The following is a 14910-nucleotide window of genomic DNA, read 5'->3' on the forward strand; positions in this document are numbered from 1 at the left end:
TAGCCCAGGTTGTCCCAGCTGAATTTTCAGAGCACTTACTGATTTTCCAGAGACTCTGGAAAGTTAGTTGATTGTAGGATCTCCCTGTGACACACCACTATGTCTCTATTGTTCCCTGATTTTTAACTATGAGCTTCCTATAGGCCCTTTTGTAATTCCGATGCATATTAAAAACAGCTTCCCTTGTAGTATCAGCTGTTACCTTCAGTGTGTTAAGACTGTTGGAAACTTGCTGCTTTAAATATGTGTCTTCTATATTGTCAAATGCTAAAAGAATTTATGTGGAAATTTCCTAGTTGAAATGTCTCTGGTTCAAAAAAGGGAAGAAAAAGTTTCTCTATTGCCCCACAGGGCATAATAAAAAGACCCATAACACAAGAAACTGATGACAGTCATAAAGAACTTTCATAGCCAGATAAAGATTGGTGCTCTTTGGCAAAAAAAAATCCATATCTTGCAGACAGTCAAATAAATCTCAAACCATAAATATGCAGACCTAGGATTAGAATTTGATCCTATTAAAATACAGGTTTAAGCTTCCTGAGGTAATATCACCCTACTTGCTATTTAATAGTAGATTCCTTGACTCTTCTACTCTGCAGACACTAAAAGGTGAAACTGTACCTGTCCATTCGTTGGCCTTTTGCTGTAACTTAGCTACAGCCATTGCTTTTATGAAAGCAGAAGGAAGACTCTTCAGGAATTGGAATGAGATCATTTTAAGAATTGGACAGAAAAAAGTGACACCACAAAGAAAAATAATGTACCTTCATTCAGTTTGCCTACACAATAGGTCAGCCACTTAGGTGTCTTACATCTCTTTAAGACAGTTTTTACAAATCAGTTTTTACAGAGATTGGCCTCTGGGCATCAAGTTAAGATTCAGAGCTACAGGAGACATTTCTATGAGGGATGAAAACAACATTCATAACTCTAGGAAATTTACAAATTAATAAAAAAAGGATTCCTGCGAAGGCTCTGTGTTTGTGAGACCAGCCCCCAAAATATGTAAGCTCCATATCCCCCATGTTTATTTCCTTAATGAAAACCATTGACAATAAATTCACAATAAATCTATCTAAATATAAATATATCTAAATATATCTAAATATATCTAATATATCTAAATATAGATATTAATCTATCTGAACCCATCTATATAAGGGTTGTCTCTAAGATTATAGACAAAAAGAAAGATCATAAAATTTCGGCCAGAAAAATAAGAACTTTCAACCTCCAAAGTTGAACTGGCTTTAGTTCAGAAATTTTCCAACTTTGACAGTGTGCCAATAAACAACTCAGGAAGTAAGAAAAATCATTATTCAGTTTTGTATGGTCTCTAAAATAGCAAAGAGAGGTAGGAAGCCAAAACTATTTAAGCTGTAAAACCACTGAAGCTACACCAGCCAAATTGGAAATGCCTAAACCTGACTGGAAAAAAGAACTATCCTCTGAAAGAAAAATGATTGGAAAACAGGTGGTTGAAGAGCAATAAAATAGTTAGGAGTAGTCAGATTATACTCAGTACAGAATTACCAGAACGACGAAAATTACTTTTGCAGTCAGACTAGTCTTACAAAAAAGCAGATGAAATTTTTCTTAGGCTGGCCAGCTACCAGGCCAACTACGATGGTTGAAATTCTCTGTAGAAATACACAGAAATAAAGATAAATGCTAAAGTAGGAAGTAAAAAAAAATAAATAGGAACCAAATGAATTCTTGGTAACCCTCAAGTTTAAATATGTGATGTCTTCGTCACATATTAAAGGATCTTGACTTTAAGGAAGTAGCTTATTGCAAGTAAACATAAATACAAAAAGCCACTTGCCTTTACATTTTTTATTATCACACCTATTTCAAAGGAAAAAAAATTGTCTCTGGTTCCTGAAATGCCACGATGCAGAGGCTTCTCAAAAAAATACAGTAGAAGAATTACATCACTTGAAACCCACAAAATTAATTTCTTGATGAAGAGAATCACCTCAACCTAGAAGACAAACTAAAATGCTGAGGGTAAGAAGGAGGTCTCAGGTCTGACTCATAGCTGAAAGGAATTGAAATGAGATAGAGATCACAGTACCCTGAAAAAAAAAAAACCGGATTAACACAGCTTCATGACATAAGAGCTGACGTAGATAAGCCTTGAAAGTGATTTGCAGACACCATCACAAGAAGAAGAAAAAAAAATATCTGCTAGATTTTTTGGCATCCTATCCAAGAGCTTATCCAAACTTTTCAGAGGGAGTAGCTGGGCTGAGATTCAGGACTTTGTTAAAGTTCATAATATCAGCACATTGATCTTTCATATTTCTGAGATCCCTGGTGAAAAAGAAAACATGCTGCTCTGCTCCTATTGCATAACAGCTTTCCAATTCAGCTGAAACAAATTGTTTTCTAGCATGGAGTGTGCCTATTTCAGGACAGAGCTTGCATGACAGGATTGTCAGTGATAATGCAAGACTGGATTCACCTCTCTTCCCATCCCTTGCTCCCAGCTTTCCTCCCCATTACCTCCTTGCCTTGATCCACAAGAGACAGTGAGTGGAAATGAATCCTGATGCCTTGGACAGCGGATGCCCTGTAGCCATGGAGGCTGAGGGCTACCAAATGCACTACCTTTTATGGCTGATATCAGAAAGGCTGAAATACAGTGAAATACAGACAGCTGCCCTTCCTGATGCTTTGGGCTGGGTGCTTAGCCCCAGCCTCTCTGCAACACAGGGAATTTGTTTTCAGGGAAAAGGAAGGCTGATTTCACACCAAGCATTGTCAGATACCTGGTAGCCAGCTGGCAGCCTCTTGGGGAACTTTAAAAGGCTAAAAGGCTTTCACTGTACCACAGACACCATGGATGCAGCAGTGGATAGGTCATGGCACAGTTGCTTCATCAGTTGCCCCTGTTCCTTTTTCCACACCCCAGAAAGGACACACAACATCTCCACAGAGCCTACATTCATACCCTTTTTGGCTGTGGATAGCACATTTTATACTTCCTGAGTCTTCTGCACTGCTGGAGCCAGGATTCAGCATTGTAAAAAAGCATTAAAGTGCTCCCCATGTCTCCTGCATACAACAAAAAGTCATTTTCACAAAGATTTTCTTTTCCTGCACAATAGACTGGAATAGAATTGACATGCACAATAGGCAAGAAATATTTTTCTTCCAGGAGATTTCAATCTATGAGATAAATACAAAACACGCTTCAAATGTCCCTTACTTGAAGCTATGATGATTGTGTCAAATTCTTTCTGCTCCCCAGTCAGAAGAAAATCTAAAGACTTTGTTTTAGCAAGACAACAGCCTAAAGATTCTACTGCCTACAGATTCAGAGCTGAAACAGAGTGGGAATCTTTACTTGGTTTATAGTTTAAAATGCAAAGTCAAATATATCAATTTCATATTAGGAGGAAGCATCATATTGTTTTCCTAAAATTCTAGCTTCTTATCATCTTGGTTATTATTTTTTTTCATTGCTTCTGGAGATGTGAAATTAAATTCTAGTAATTCAGACCTTTCCACAAGGAATCTGCCTATTTAGAGCAATGAGAAAGCAAAAATTATAGCTATGTGCAGCAATCTGGGGAGCAGCAAGTACTGCTTCTAGCCAGAATGCCCTTTACTTAATATGTTAAAACTAATAAAATGAAGAAGAGCAAGAGTAATTTATTATTTCTACACTGGCTTAAATATCCCTTCTAGGTGAGTGACTAAGATCTGCATTGTCTCTCATGGGAGCTGCTCATGATGTCACTGAGCCAGAAATCACTGATGGTCTAACACAGTTTCATGAAGATAATGTTTATTTGAGACACTGATAAACCTCCTTTTTGTGTTACATTATGCTATTTAATGATTACTACATACATAGATGGCAAAAATTCTGAAATCAGAGGTAAGCCCATACATTTTAGTTCATGCACTTTAATTACACTAATAAGTGTAATTTTCTCTTGAGAAAAGGAATCAATCAAACATCAACAGAAGGGGTAGAGTTCTACAAATTGATTAAAAGTTTTAACAAGCTTGTATCCAGCAAACTCAACAAAAATAGCCTACTAAACTATGGGAATCCATTTTACCAGTACTTGAAATATCTGTAAAGCTTCATAAATAGGATTTTTTCTTCTCTTTTTTTTTCAGAAGTACCTACTTTCATTCATAAATTTTTGGTACCATAATTTCTCATTAAATATAACCAGCTAATATCACATCATGCTAAATTCCATCATGAAGGCTGAAAGTCTCTAAAAGGCAGCACAGGCAAAACCTGATGTCTGTCAGTTTCCCAGGAAATTCCTGTTAAATGGCAGGAATAATTCTGAGTGGTATGCTGAAACCCCCAAATCCTCATCAGACATCAGAATAACAGCACAAGCTTTATCACATGCTAACAAAACAGTAAATAAAAGGATATAACCCAGTGGCTAGCATTTGCTAAAACTGCCTTTGCTTTTATCATTACTTCTTTTATTCAGATTTAGCTTAGACACACCAGTGCACATGTTCACTATCATTTTGTTCACAGCATCATTTTGCTCTGGAGACCTATTTGCCATCCATTCTTTAAAGAACGGGAAATCACACCCTGTGCTTAGAGCACAGCAACTTCTGATCTCAAAGGTGTGTTTGTAGAAGTTCATGAAGTTCCCAAATACAGAAGATTTTCTGTTCAATTCTTCTGAGAGCAAGGACCATATCCAACTGGTTCATGCTCTATCGTGCATACACACATGGAGTTCCTGAAGTCTGAAGCCCATATTTCTTCAAAATAAAAATATAGTTTTGTTAACAGTGGGCATTCTGTAGCAGCACTCTGAAGATAATAAAACATTAAAAAATGTTTTCTATTCACTAAACAAGTTTTCCATTTGCTCTTATCCTGAAATCAAAACATAAATGCTGTTTTGTGAAAATTCTTCCGACTTCAACTAAGAGCAGCCAAGAACACAACAAATCTTCCTCTCCTATTATGCAAATGTTCCACTGATTCCAGTCATGATGGTAGGGAATATGTCAGGATTATAAATTAACAACAGCTAAAAAGAAAATATCCTTTTGACATTAATTTGCATCTCAAGACAAGTAAAAAGACTTACTGCTACATTTTAATGAGCAAAATGTTACAAAAATCTTATTTATTCAAACATGGTTTAAATAAAATATTTTTAATATTATGTTAGTTTTCCCCAGAAACTAGGGAGAAAAGTCTCTCCAGCACCACAGTAAACAGAAAGTAAAGCATTTCTAACACTGTAACCAGATAACAGCACCCAAAGTAACAAGGCTGCATTTCATTTCATATTGATATAAAAGCTAAGGTTTCCTACAAAAGTGTAAACTTGCATAATATTTTACTTGAATACTTTTAGAGGTTGATGTGCAGCAGTAAAAGTTCAGGAAGACTGGTAAAATTCTCCTCATGATAGCACCTAAATAAAGTAGAAAACCAAATCATCTACATAGGACAGTTCACTATTCAACTTCCTGCAGGGGCAGTTGTCCAAGTACTCCTGTACTTACTGTGCAAAAATGACACTGAGAAGAGAATGAAAAGAAGAATTTCAACAAAAATATCAAGTAGAAAAATTTTCTAGAATTTCTAGAATGTCCAAAAACATGACCATAATGCTAAGAAGAGGTAGAAACCAAGTATTTTCTATAGAAAACATCATAATAGAAACTATAAAATATACTACATGGAGGAATGTTTCTAAGATGTCATTAATGCATTCAAGAACTTCTACCTCTGAAAGAGTTAAAAAAAAAGGAATAAAATAAATTTTACTTGGTACTAATGTAGTAGGCTCCCCATGCATTTTAGACACAGAACTGTGCTAGCTCATGTTACCCTTCTGCACAGCACCTTTTACTAGAAGCAGTTTCAGAAACAAGACAGCAATGTCTACATTTCTCCTTCTGATCAAAAGAGAGCATGCTGGAGCAGGTGGACAAAATTAGGAATGCAGCTATTAGTTCAACAGCTCAGACTGTAAGAGGCCAGATGGTCCAGCTCCCTCTCTGACCTCTCTCTTGGCTTTTTCCAGTTACCCTGGCCAGCAAACTCCCAGGCAAATCTCCTTTAGAAGGGGTGAGCCCTAAGCAGTGAGGACATACCCCAGACCATGATACTGTGCCTCAGGACCAAGGATAGGTGTTTGACCCTCTTTTATTTATATACATAGATATAACAACTGAGAATATAGAAAAGAAGCAGTGCAAATTCTGTGACCCTGTGTTGAACCTAATCTATTTCACTGCATTCTTATTTCTGTGATGAAGCAGAAGATCTGAAAACAATCCAGACTGAAAACATCTGGAAAGATTTTTGTGCTTGTTTCAGATACAGAATTTGCTATAATATCATATTTGCCAGGGTATTTATACATCTGAGTTCTCCTAAAAATATCAATAGCTCAAACAAGAAAAATGTAACATGGTTTCTTTTCAATTGCAATTGCTTAATTATCTCCCATGTTTATAGCCACTTCTAAAGGTTCTACAGAAATTATGAGTTTCTGAGTATTTAGGAAAATTACCTGCATGGCAAGTGCTAATTATTCTCTTTTAGATCAGAAGTTTTAAATAGGTGCACAGATTTCACATCTAAAATTTAAAACTTAGCTAGCAAGTTCTCAGCTAACAATAAATATTACAGTCTTCAAAGTCGTCATCCAAACTAGCCAACTGCAGGACATTTCAAACATTTTGATGGCAAACATTCAGTTTATTAAACACTACAAACTTTCAAAGACCTTTCACAACCTGGACAGTACTTAATTAATTTGAGTGCATTCAATTAATTAGAAGAGATCTTTCTTTCACAGAGCAATAGAAACATAAGTCACTCCAAATGCAAAAAAAACCCCAAAACATAAACTCAGGATTTTGTACTACAATTCCCTCATCCACTTGCACAGTTGTTTTTACACTAGCACAATGAACACTAAATTTCTCTATAATTTTTTTTGGGGGGGGGGTGGGGTGGGTTATGACACCAGGCCAAAACAGAAAGCTCATCCCTGGTGTCCTTACAGATGTGCCCATTACATACATTACTGCCCATTCCATGGTGCTGCATGTTGGTGAGAAGAAGGGCAGATCTGCCCCATGCCAGGAGGGGCTGCCCCTTGCATCCTGAGCTGATTGTCTCCCTGCTGCCCCACAACACACCAGGGAAAGGGGGTGGCAGGCAGTGCCAGAGGCAGGAGGAAGACTTGATGCCCTCATGTTCAGGGGTAGCAGGGATAGCTGAAAGCACAGAAAACTCAGCAAACTCAGCTCCATGCTGATGCTGAGGGCTGCAAACACTTGCCTGCAGTGCCACAGCCACTCCATAGGGCAGAGAGACCCATGTGGGTGGGAAGAAATGGTGGGACTGTGATGTTCCTGCTGTATCATTCATGTCATGCAGTCCCACCCAGCACCATAGTTTTCCCTTTGGCACCAGGCACCCAGCAAACAATAGGAGAGCCAAGAGTTGGAAGCTAAAATCTGTCTCTGCAGCCTGGAGGTAGCAAAATGTTGTCAGGAGGTGGGAGCCAGCTGCAGCCTGTGCTGCATGGGAGAAGCACCCACCCCCCTCTCACACCCCACATCCCCTTGGGCTGTGCTTGAAGCATAAAGTGCCTCAAGTGTGTCATGGCTCTACAGGGGCAAAGCAACTTCTCTGTAAAGTGTCAAGTTATCTCATATTTAACTTTTGAGAGAAAACCTATACTGAAAAAAATGGATGGATTTTCATCTTCATTTTCATATTTTTGGTTTTTTGCAACTTGTTGCCCTGTCTGCAGCCCCCCATTTTCTGCTTCTTTCCTTGCTTTGCCATTAATAAGGAAATCCTCACCAACAACAAAAAAAGGAAACTGGTATTCTCAGTCCAGATCAAAAAGTCTATTCTTCATCACTATTTTGTCCTCAAAAGATCACTCTCTTCTGTCTGATAATCCTATTAAAAAAGAAGTAGCATGGCAAAAAAAGTCAATTATGTTCTGTTTATATGGTTGTCTGGGTGAAGAGAAGGATCAACATTGCATATATCAACACCACAACTTAATTTTAGTAGCCAAACAACCGCAGTACATACCCTCCTCCTCAGCTCCTGCTTTGAAACAATAATCACATTTGGAGGATCCCCAACAGCAGTGGCAGCCCCCCCAATATTTGTGAAGATTACTTCCGCAATCAGGACGTGCCTAGGATCAAGATTAAGTACTTCACAGAGCCTGCAGTGTAAAGATAATGAAATTAACTTCTTATCCCATGGATAAATTACCTTAAATATTAAAATGCACAAACATTACAAAATGCAGTCATTTCACAGACAAATGGTAAGATTTTAAACATAATGTGTCAATAAATGGTATGTTAAAGCATTTATTGTGCTAGAGTAATTATAACAATGTAAATGAAAACTGATAGATTTTCTTTACACTTAAAATGCAGTTATTAATGTCAATAAAATTGCTGCATATAATTAAAAGTAGTCAACTATTACAAGGATTGGACTTCACAGAAAATAGCACTTCAAATTTTCAGTGTGATACAGCTTCTGAAGCCATGGTCCTTAAGCTGCACTGACCTGTGGAAACCTATTCTGGTCAACCACAAGCTCTGCACTCAGCAACAGTGATTAACTTTCTTATAGGAAGCAGTAGTAGAGAATTGTGCACGCTGCCCATTAGCCATGAATCATCTATTAGAGACTTCAGCTTTCAGGCTAGTTTATTCAGTTTGTTCTGTTCCTATTTTCCTCCTTCTCTAAAGCTTGATCATGAGTATTTCTATTTGGGATGAAACCAGACCAGAAAATACACATTCCTTATGGTTAAAAAAGTCTCAAAATGTTTTTAGCAGTTCAAATATATTTAATACTTTTTTGCTGGGATGATGCTTTGATAAGAAAAAGTAACTTGCTTCTTTAATAAGAAGCACCTTAAAGTGCTCTGACAAACACAGGGGTTGACTCAGTAACCTCATGATCTGTTTGAACTCAGAGCCTACTTACGCAGAGTAATCTTCACACAGATTACTCCAACTCACAAATTACGTTTACGCTCACACCTGCGTAATCTGCTCTGTCCTGAAGTACGTGTTCGATTTTAAACTTGGGCTCTGCGAATAAAAGCTGAAAGTTCAAGTCACACCTAAGCACTTTCGCGTAAGAAACAACTGCTTTCCTCCTCTCAACCTATCAAAAGGTTGCTCCAGAATGTAAAGATGGAGGCCACACTTAAATTATTGTCCCCTATATCTCATAGTAGATGGGGGAAAGAGTGTGCAGGAAGAATGCTTTCTAAGTCTGTGTTATCAAAACCTATATTTCAAAGAGAAAAGACTATTGCAAAAAAGCTTAACCTGATTCACTTACACTATCACCAAGAGTGTCAATTTAAAACTCAGAAAAAACATTCTCAGATGGCATATATGTCAGTACATAAAAACTCTGGAAAATAATAACTGTGCAAAAAAGACACTATTTCCTCAGCAGCATGAAATCATTCAGTTAAAGGGTACTTTGTAGTGCTACTGGTTCAAATGTATCAATTGTGGTACAAGACCACAATTGTACATGCAATTTTGACTCAATTTCTCCTTGATTTCCCAGTATTTCCAAATATAAGCTAAACTTTTCTTTAGTGATTCTTTCTTTTTAATGGGCCTGGTGGTATTTTAAAAAGAGAATACTAAAGTAAGAAAAGGCTAAGCCCAAAGTGTAAATCCATCAGAACATCTTAGCTAGATGGCAGGATCACAGTTCTTCAGTTTACTTATCCTGGTTATATAACTCCTCATGTGTAAAAACATTAGCCTTTTCCATTTACCAATAACAAAGTATTTTTAAAATATGCAACAGCTAAAAGGAGGTAGTTATTGCTTTTTTTAGCAGGTTACCACAAAATGCAGAGTGAAACAAGTATCATGTTTTAGGCCTTTTCACAGGAAATATAAACCCTAATGTTCGCAGAGTCAGTACGATTTTCTGCAAGCTTTATCTCCATGGCAATGGAGACTGCACAGTGCAACACACAGTGAAGCTGTAGACAATGGCAGTAAGATAAAAAAGAAAATGACCCCCAGCATGAAGCTTTTTGAAGTAGGCAATTATTTGGTTTTAGTAGGTGAGATAAAATTTTATTTTAGTTTTGATAGTGATTCAAATACAAATGTTTCCCACATACTGAGTTTCCCCTTCTTCCGTGTTACAGGCTCATTTAGTATAAAACAAAAGGACTCAGTATATACTTAGTAAAAAGTCCATTACTTAAAGGTGGCTACAAAGACAGGTGCTCTCCCTTCACAAAAATCCACATGGACAAGACAAGAGGCAACAAGTACAAGGGAGAGATTTCACCTTAACATAAGAAAAACAATTTATAGTGAAAACAGTTAACTACTGGAAAAATCTCCCCAGGGATGTGGTAGAGCCCCCATCACTGGTGGTTTTCAAGATGTAATTGAAGAGAGTGCCAGATAATCTCATCTAGTTTTCCTTTCCCATGAAAGGTTGGAACAGATGGCCTTTCGAGGTCCCTTCAACCTGGGCTATTCTGGGATTCTTTGAAAACAGAATAAATGTTACCATAGTTCTGACTGTGAAAAGCTTTTTATGCTACATTGACTTCTGGATTTCAGTCAATTCCCAAATTATATTTATCCAAAATATTCTGTAACACAGCTAAAGAAAACTTGGTGTTTAATAGCTCCAGTGCTGCTTACTGCTAGAAATGCAATTATTGATTAGGGTACGGCAAAGCCATCTCTTTAAAATATAATCGGACAGAAGACAAATGGAGCTTTCATTCACCAGCTGCTTCCAGTCTAGAATAAATTTCACTTGCAAAATTGGTTTTTACTGCTTTACACTGCATTTTAAAAGAGGGGGCATATCTTAATAGAATTTTGTGTACTTTAATGTGACAATGACTGCAAGCATTACATCTCTCAGGATCATTTCTAAAATACACTAGATCTTTCCAAAACTGAACTGGATTAGACAGATTTGCCTGACCAGACACAGGTTAAATTCAGGTTAAACAGTAATTCATAATCCCACACTGATTAAATGTAGTTGCATATAAAATGTTATTAATTTACAGAAATCTGAAGTAATTAAATTCATGGTTGTCTGCTCAAAGTTCCAAATATCTAATCTCAAACTGTGCAATTAACCAGTAGCCATCCCAACGACATGATCACCAACAGGAATAAAATTCAGATTTTCATACTCAAGAAAAAGCTGTTAGATGAAATATGGACTTTTTAAAAATTTGTCACTAATATTAGAAGTGATAACAACTTCACTAATACATAAATTACTATCTAAAATTGTATATAAATATCAGCCACAATGAATAAAGCAGCTTTAATTTAAAAATTCTGCCTGCTTTACAGGAAAAAAAAATCATCTACTAGGGATCATTTGGTGCAATATGCTATTGCCGTTGAAATATGAAGACAAACCAGAACAGTTAGCTGCCAAGGCAGTGTTCACAGTTTTCAGATATGTTCTCAATATTAATGCAAAGGCAAAAGACAAGCCATTCCTCTGAAAGTGCTAGCTTTTTATTCTACTACAATAAGAGTATTTGAAGTTCTAATTTCCATTTAAATGATTAAGAAAACCTCCAAACAAATATTTTGCAGGCATGTCTACTACTGATTGCTGGCTATAAAAGACCAAGTCCAAGTCCATAACAATAAAATACCTTATGGTTACTGGAGTAAAGAGCAGCATAGTGGTAACATTGTCCAAAAATGCAGAAAGAATTGCAGCAATAAGGCACAGAAGCGTAATCATGGCCCACACCTTGCCTCGAGAGAACCGATAAGCCTAGGAAAAACAAACAGAAGCAGAATTAATGGACTACATCACTCCATCTTAGATTTCAAAAAATTGTAGATAAAGCAACTTGATCAAAGTTGAGCAACAACGAGCTCAGAGCATTTACTATTCCTTTACTATTACCCCAACAGCACCCTCTCCAATACTAAATAATTTGGCAAGAAAATAATTCATGGAAGTGGGCAAACAATCCCATCACACAAACAAAGAAACAAGTCTGAAGAAACACCACATTCTGCTACCAGTCATGAAGAGGGTCAGTGGCAGGAGAAGGGCTGAGCCTCCATCTTCTGCCTGCATGCCCAGGTGGACTAACAGGGTTTAGACCTCCCTTCCTCTCCACACCTGGGACACATTGCCCATCCTCAGAGCAGCACTGCTGGAGTGAGTCCAGAGGAGGGCCACAAACATGATCAAAGCACTGGAGCACCTCTCCTATGAGAACAGGCTGGAAGAGATCTGCATTATTCATCCTGGCAAAGAGAAGGCTCCAGGGTCACTTTCCAGCACCTAAAGAGGGGCAATTAGACAGCTGGGCGGGAGACTCTGGGCAAGGGTGTGTAGTGATAGGACAAGAGGGATTGGCTTTAAACAGAGAGAGTAGGCTTAGATTAGATATTAGAAATTCTTTACTGTGAGGATGGTGAGACTACAACAGGTTACCCAGAGAAGCTTTGGATGCCCCATCCCTAGAAGTGTTCAAGTCCAGGCTGGATGGAGTTTCAAGAAACCTGCTCTAGTGGAAAGTGTCCTTGCCCATGGCAGGGGGATTGGAACAAGATTATTAAGGTTTCTTCCTGCCCAAACCGTTCTCTAATTCTATGGTTGTGATTCCATGAATTACACATTTCATGTAAACTTTTGTTCTGCTACTGTGAAGAGGTCTGTGACCACTTTTCATATGTGGTCATACAGTTAATGATAGTTCCTGCCCCACTGCCAGCCATAATAGAGTTCAGCTACAGCAGAACTGCAGTCCTGGGGAAATCAGTGAAATATTCAGCTTAATAGTGTCCAAATGCTTGTGTACCCTACTGGGGACCTTTAACATTCTCCTGTATAAATAGAATTGCATTAAGGGCTTCCTTTCATCCAAAAGGATTTTTCCAGTATTGCAACATGACCACTGTAATTTCTAATATGATAAGTATATGCTGACCTTAGAAGGGTTCTTTACAATTGTGCTTGGTGTGACAGATTTGAATAAATACTAACTTGATAAATCTAGTACCAAATAAACCCACCTTTACTGCACAGTAGTCAAAGAATCCAGTCTCTGAAAATATGGCCACCAAAACCATCTGCCAAAAGATGGGGAAAAATATAATCACTTGGAACTGATATATAAAAGTAATTGAATTATTACTCAAAACTAAAGCAAAGCAGTTTGTGATACTGACAAATGGACTTCTTATCTGACACAACTTTGAGAATCTAATCACCCTTATATTAGAATATCCACTACAGCTGTCAGATATCTCTAGTTAATACATCGTATGGTGAAATATACTTCTCAACATAAGCAGTCTGTAAATGTCATATGAGTCTAGTTGAATTTCATTTGTAGTGACTAAGTGGGCATCATACATTAAGTACTCAAAGTATCTCTCTTACATCATTAATCAAGAAGAACCAATAAGTGTGTTTGCTCTCTGCATTAATACTCTACAGAGCACAGAAGATAATGGCTTCAAGAAATGCTTGCATTTTCCCACATCTGGGAGGTCTCCTGTCCTTCTGTCTTTGCTCTAAACGTAATTTTTTCTTTGCTTTCTTTTTCTGTGGAGAATGCAAGGAGCAAGGACCAGTGTCAGGAAATAAGAAAAGCTCAGAATGGAAACAGATAATTGTAATTTTGTCTCTGTGTATTGTATATTTTGTGTTATAGTCTAATAGCACTTAGACAATGTTTTTTACCACAAATAGCTCCAGGCAAAGTGATTAAAATAATATATGATTAAAATCTCATCAGATATTACTTCTCCATTTCTGGCTTGCTTTTTCGTAGCTTCAGACAAAACAGTGAGACAGGAAGCAACTCTTCCAGCAGAGTGTGTTTGAGGAAGGCTTCGAATAAACAAAATTAAAAAGAAAAATGAGAGTGATAATACTTGACCCTTAAACAGGTCTTTCTGTTTATAAATCCCAAGGATGTTTTTAACATGTTGTCAATACAATTTCACAGATTAAAAAAAAAAATTAAAGGATCAACATTTCAAAAGACTCTTTCAGAGGTCTGATCCTCATCCTTTTTGGTAAATTCCTTAAGACACAAATGTTCGTCATAAGTTGTCTGAGTAAAGTACAATCAACAAAGTGTTCTAAAAGGAAACATCTCTGTACTGAACATGATTATTTTGGCACATTTAGAGCAAAAGATACATTTTAGTTACCATTCCAAACAATAATGCCAGTGTCTCATAGTCAATCCACTCGACCACTTTGACCATACTTGGCCTCTGCAATCAAAAAATACAATTACAAGTGAATGCCACCTAACTTGTGATTAGCTATGACTTATAAACTCCACTTAATTTATGAACCATTTAAATAAATGTGATGGAAATTAATAAGTGTTCCTACAAGCTACATAAAAAGGACTCTTTATTATTGCCATTACTACTATTATTATTATTACTAATTCAAAGTACTGCTGGCATCCTAAGTCAGTCATTATCAGGCTATTGGTTGGTCTAGTTGTTCCTTACTTAACATTACAGAAATAAAAGATAACCAAATTACATGGTACGCTGCAGTTCCCTTTTTGGTAAAAGAACAAAAGCATACCAATTCACCTGTGAACAAACTGGAGGGTATTAAAGGGAACATAGTAATGATGTGGTTATGAGAACAACCGAGAAAATCAATCTGATGTTTGACTATATATCAACGAAGAGTAAGCAGCAGGTGAAACAAAGGGGCTGGAACATACAGGCATGAGATGTAATTATTTAGGGTAGTATAAAGTGTATTTCCATTTAGGCTTGCTTGGTAGCCTAACATTACTGAAAATAATAGTGTTAAGCTAACAGTAGATTAAGCTGAAAATGGTTGCAGTCAGCTTCCTG

General features: G+C 37.2%; 1 protein-coding gene across 1 annotated transcript in view; it reads right to left on the bottom strand.

The window, feature by feature from the left end:
• Positions 1–14910, bottom strand: part of OCA2 (OCA2 melanosomal transmembrane protein) — a 158744-nt gene that overhangs the window by 92887 nt on the left and 50947 nt on the right. Inside the window, exons 10-13 of the mRNA XM_036384263.2 lie at positions 14236–14301; positions 13087–13143; positions 11706–11830; positions 8084–8222 (exon numbers count right to left, since the gene is read on the bottom strand). Of these exons, the coding sequence (XP_036240156.1) occupies positions 8084–8222; positions 11706–11830; positions 13087–13143; positions 14236–14301 (387 nt within the window). The remainder of the gene's footprint in view (positions 1–8083; positions 8223–11705; positions 11831–13086; positions 13144–14235; positions 14302–14910) is intronic.

This window comes from Molothrus ater, chromosome 2 (assembly GCF_012460135.2).
Source record: "Molothrus ater isolate BHLD 08-10-18 breed brown headed cowbird chromosome 2, BPBGC_Mater_1.1, whole genome shotgun sequence".
NCBI lineage: Eukaryota > Metazoa > Chordata > Aves > Passeriformes > Icteridae > Molothrus > Molothrus ater.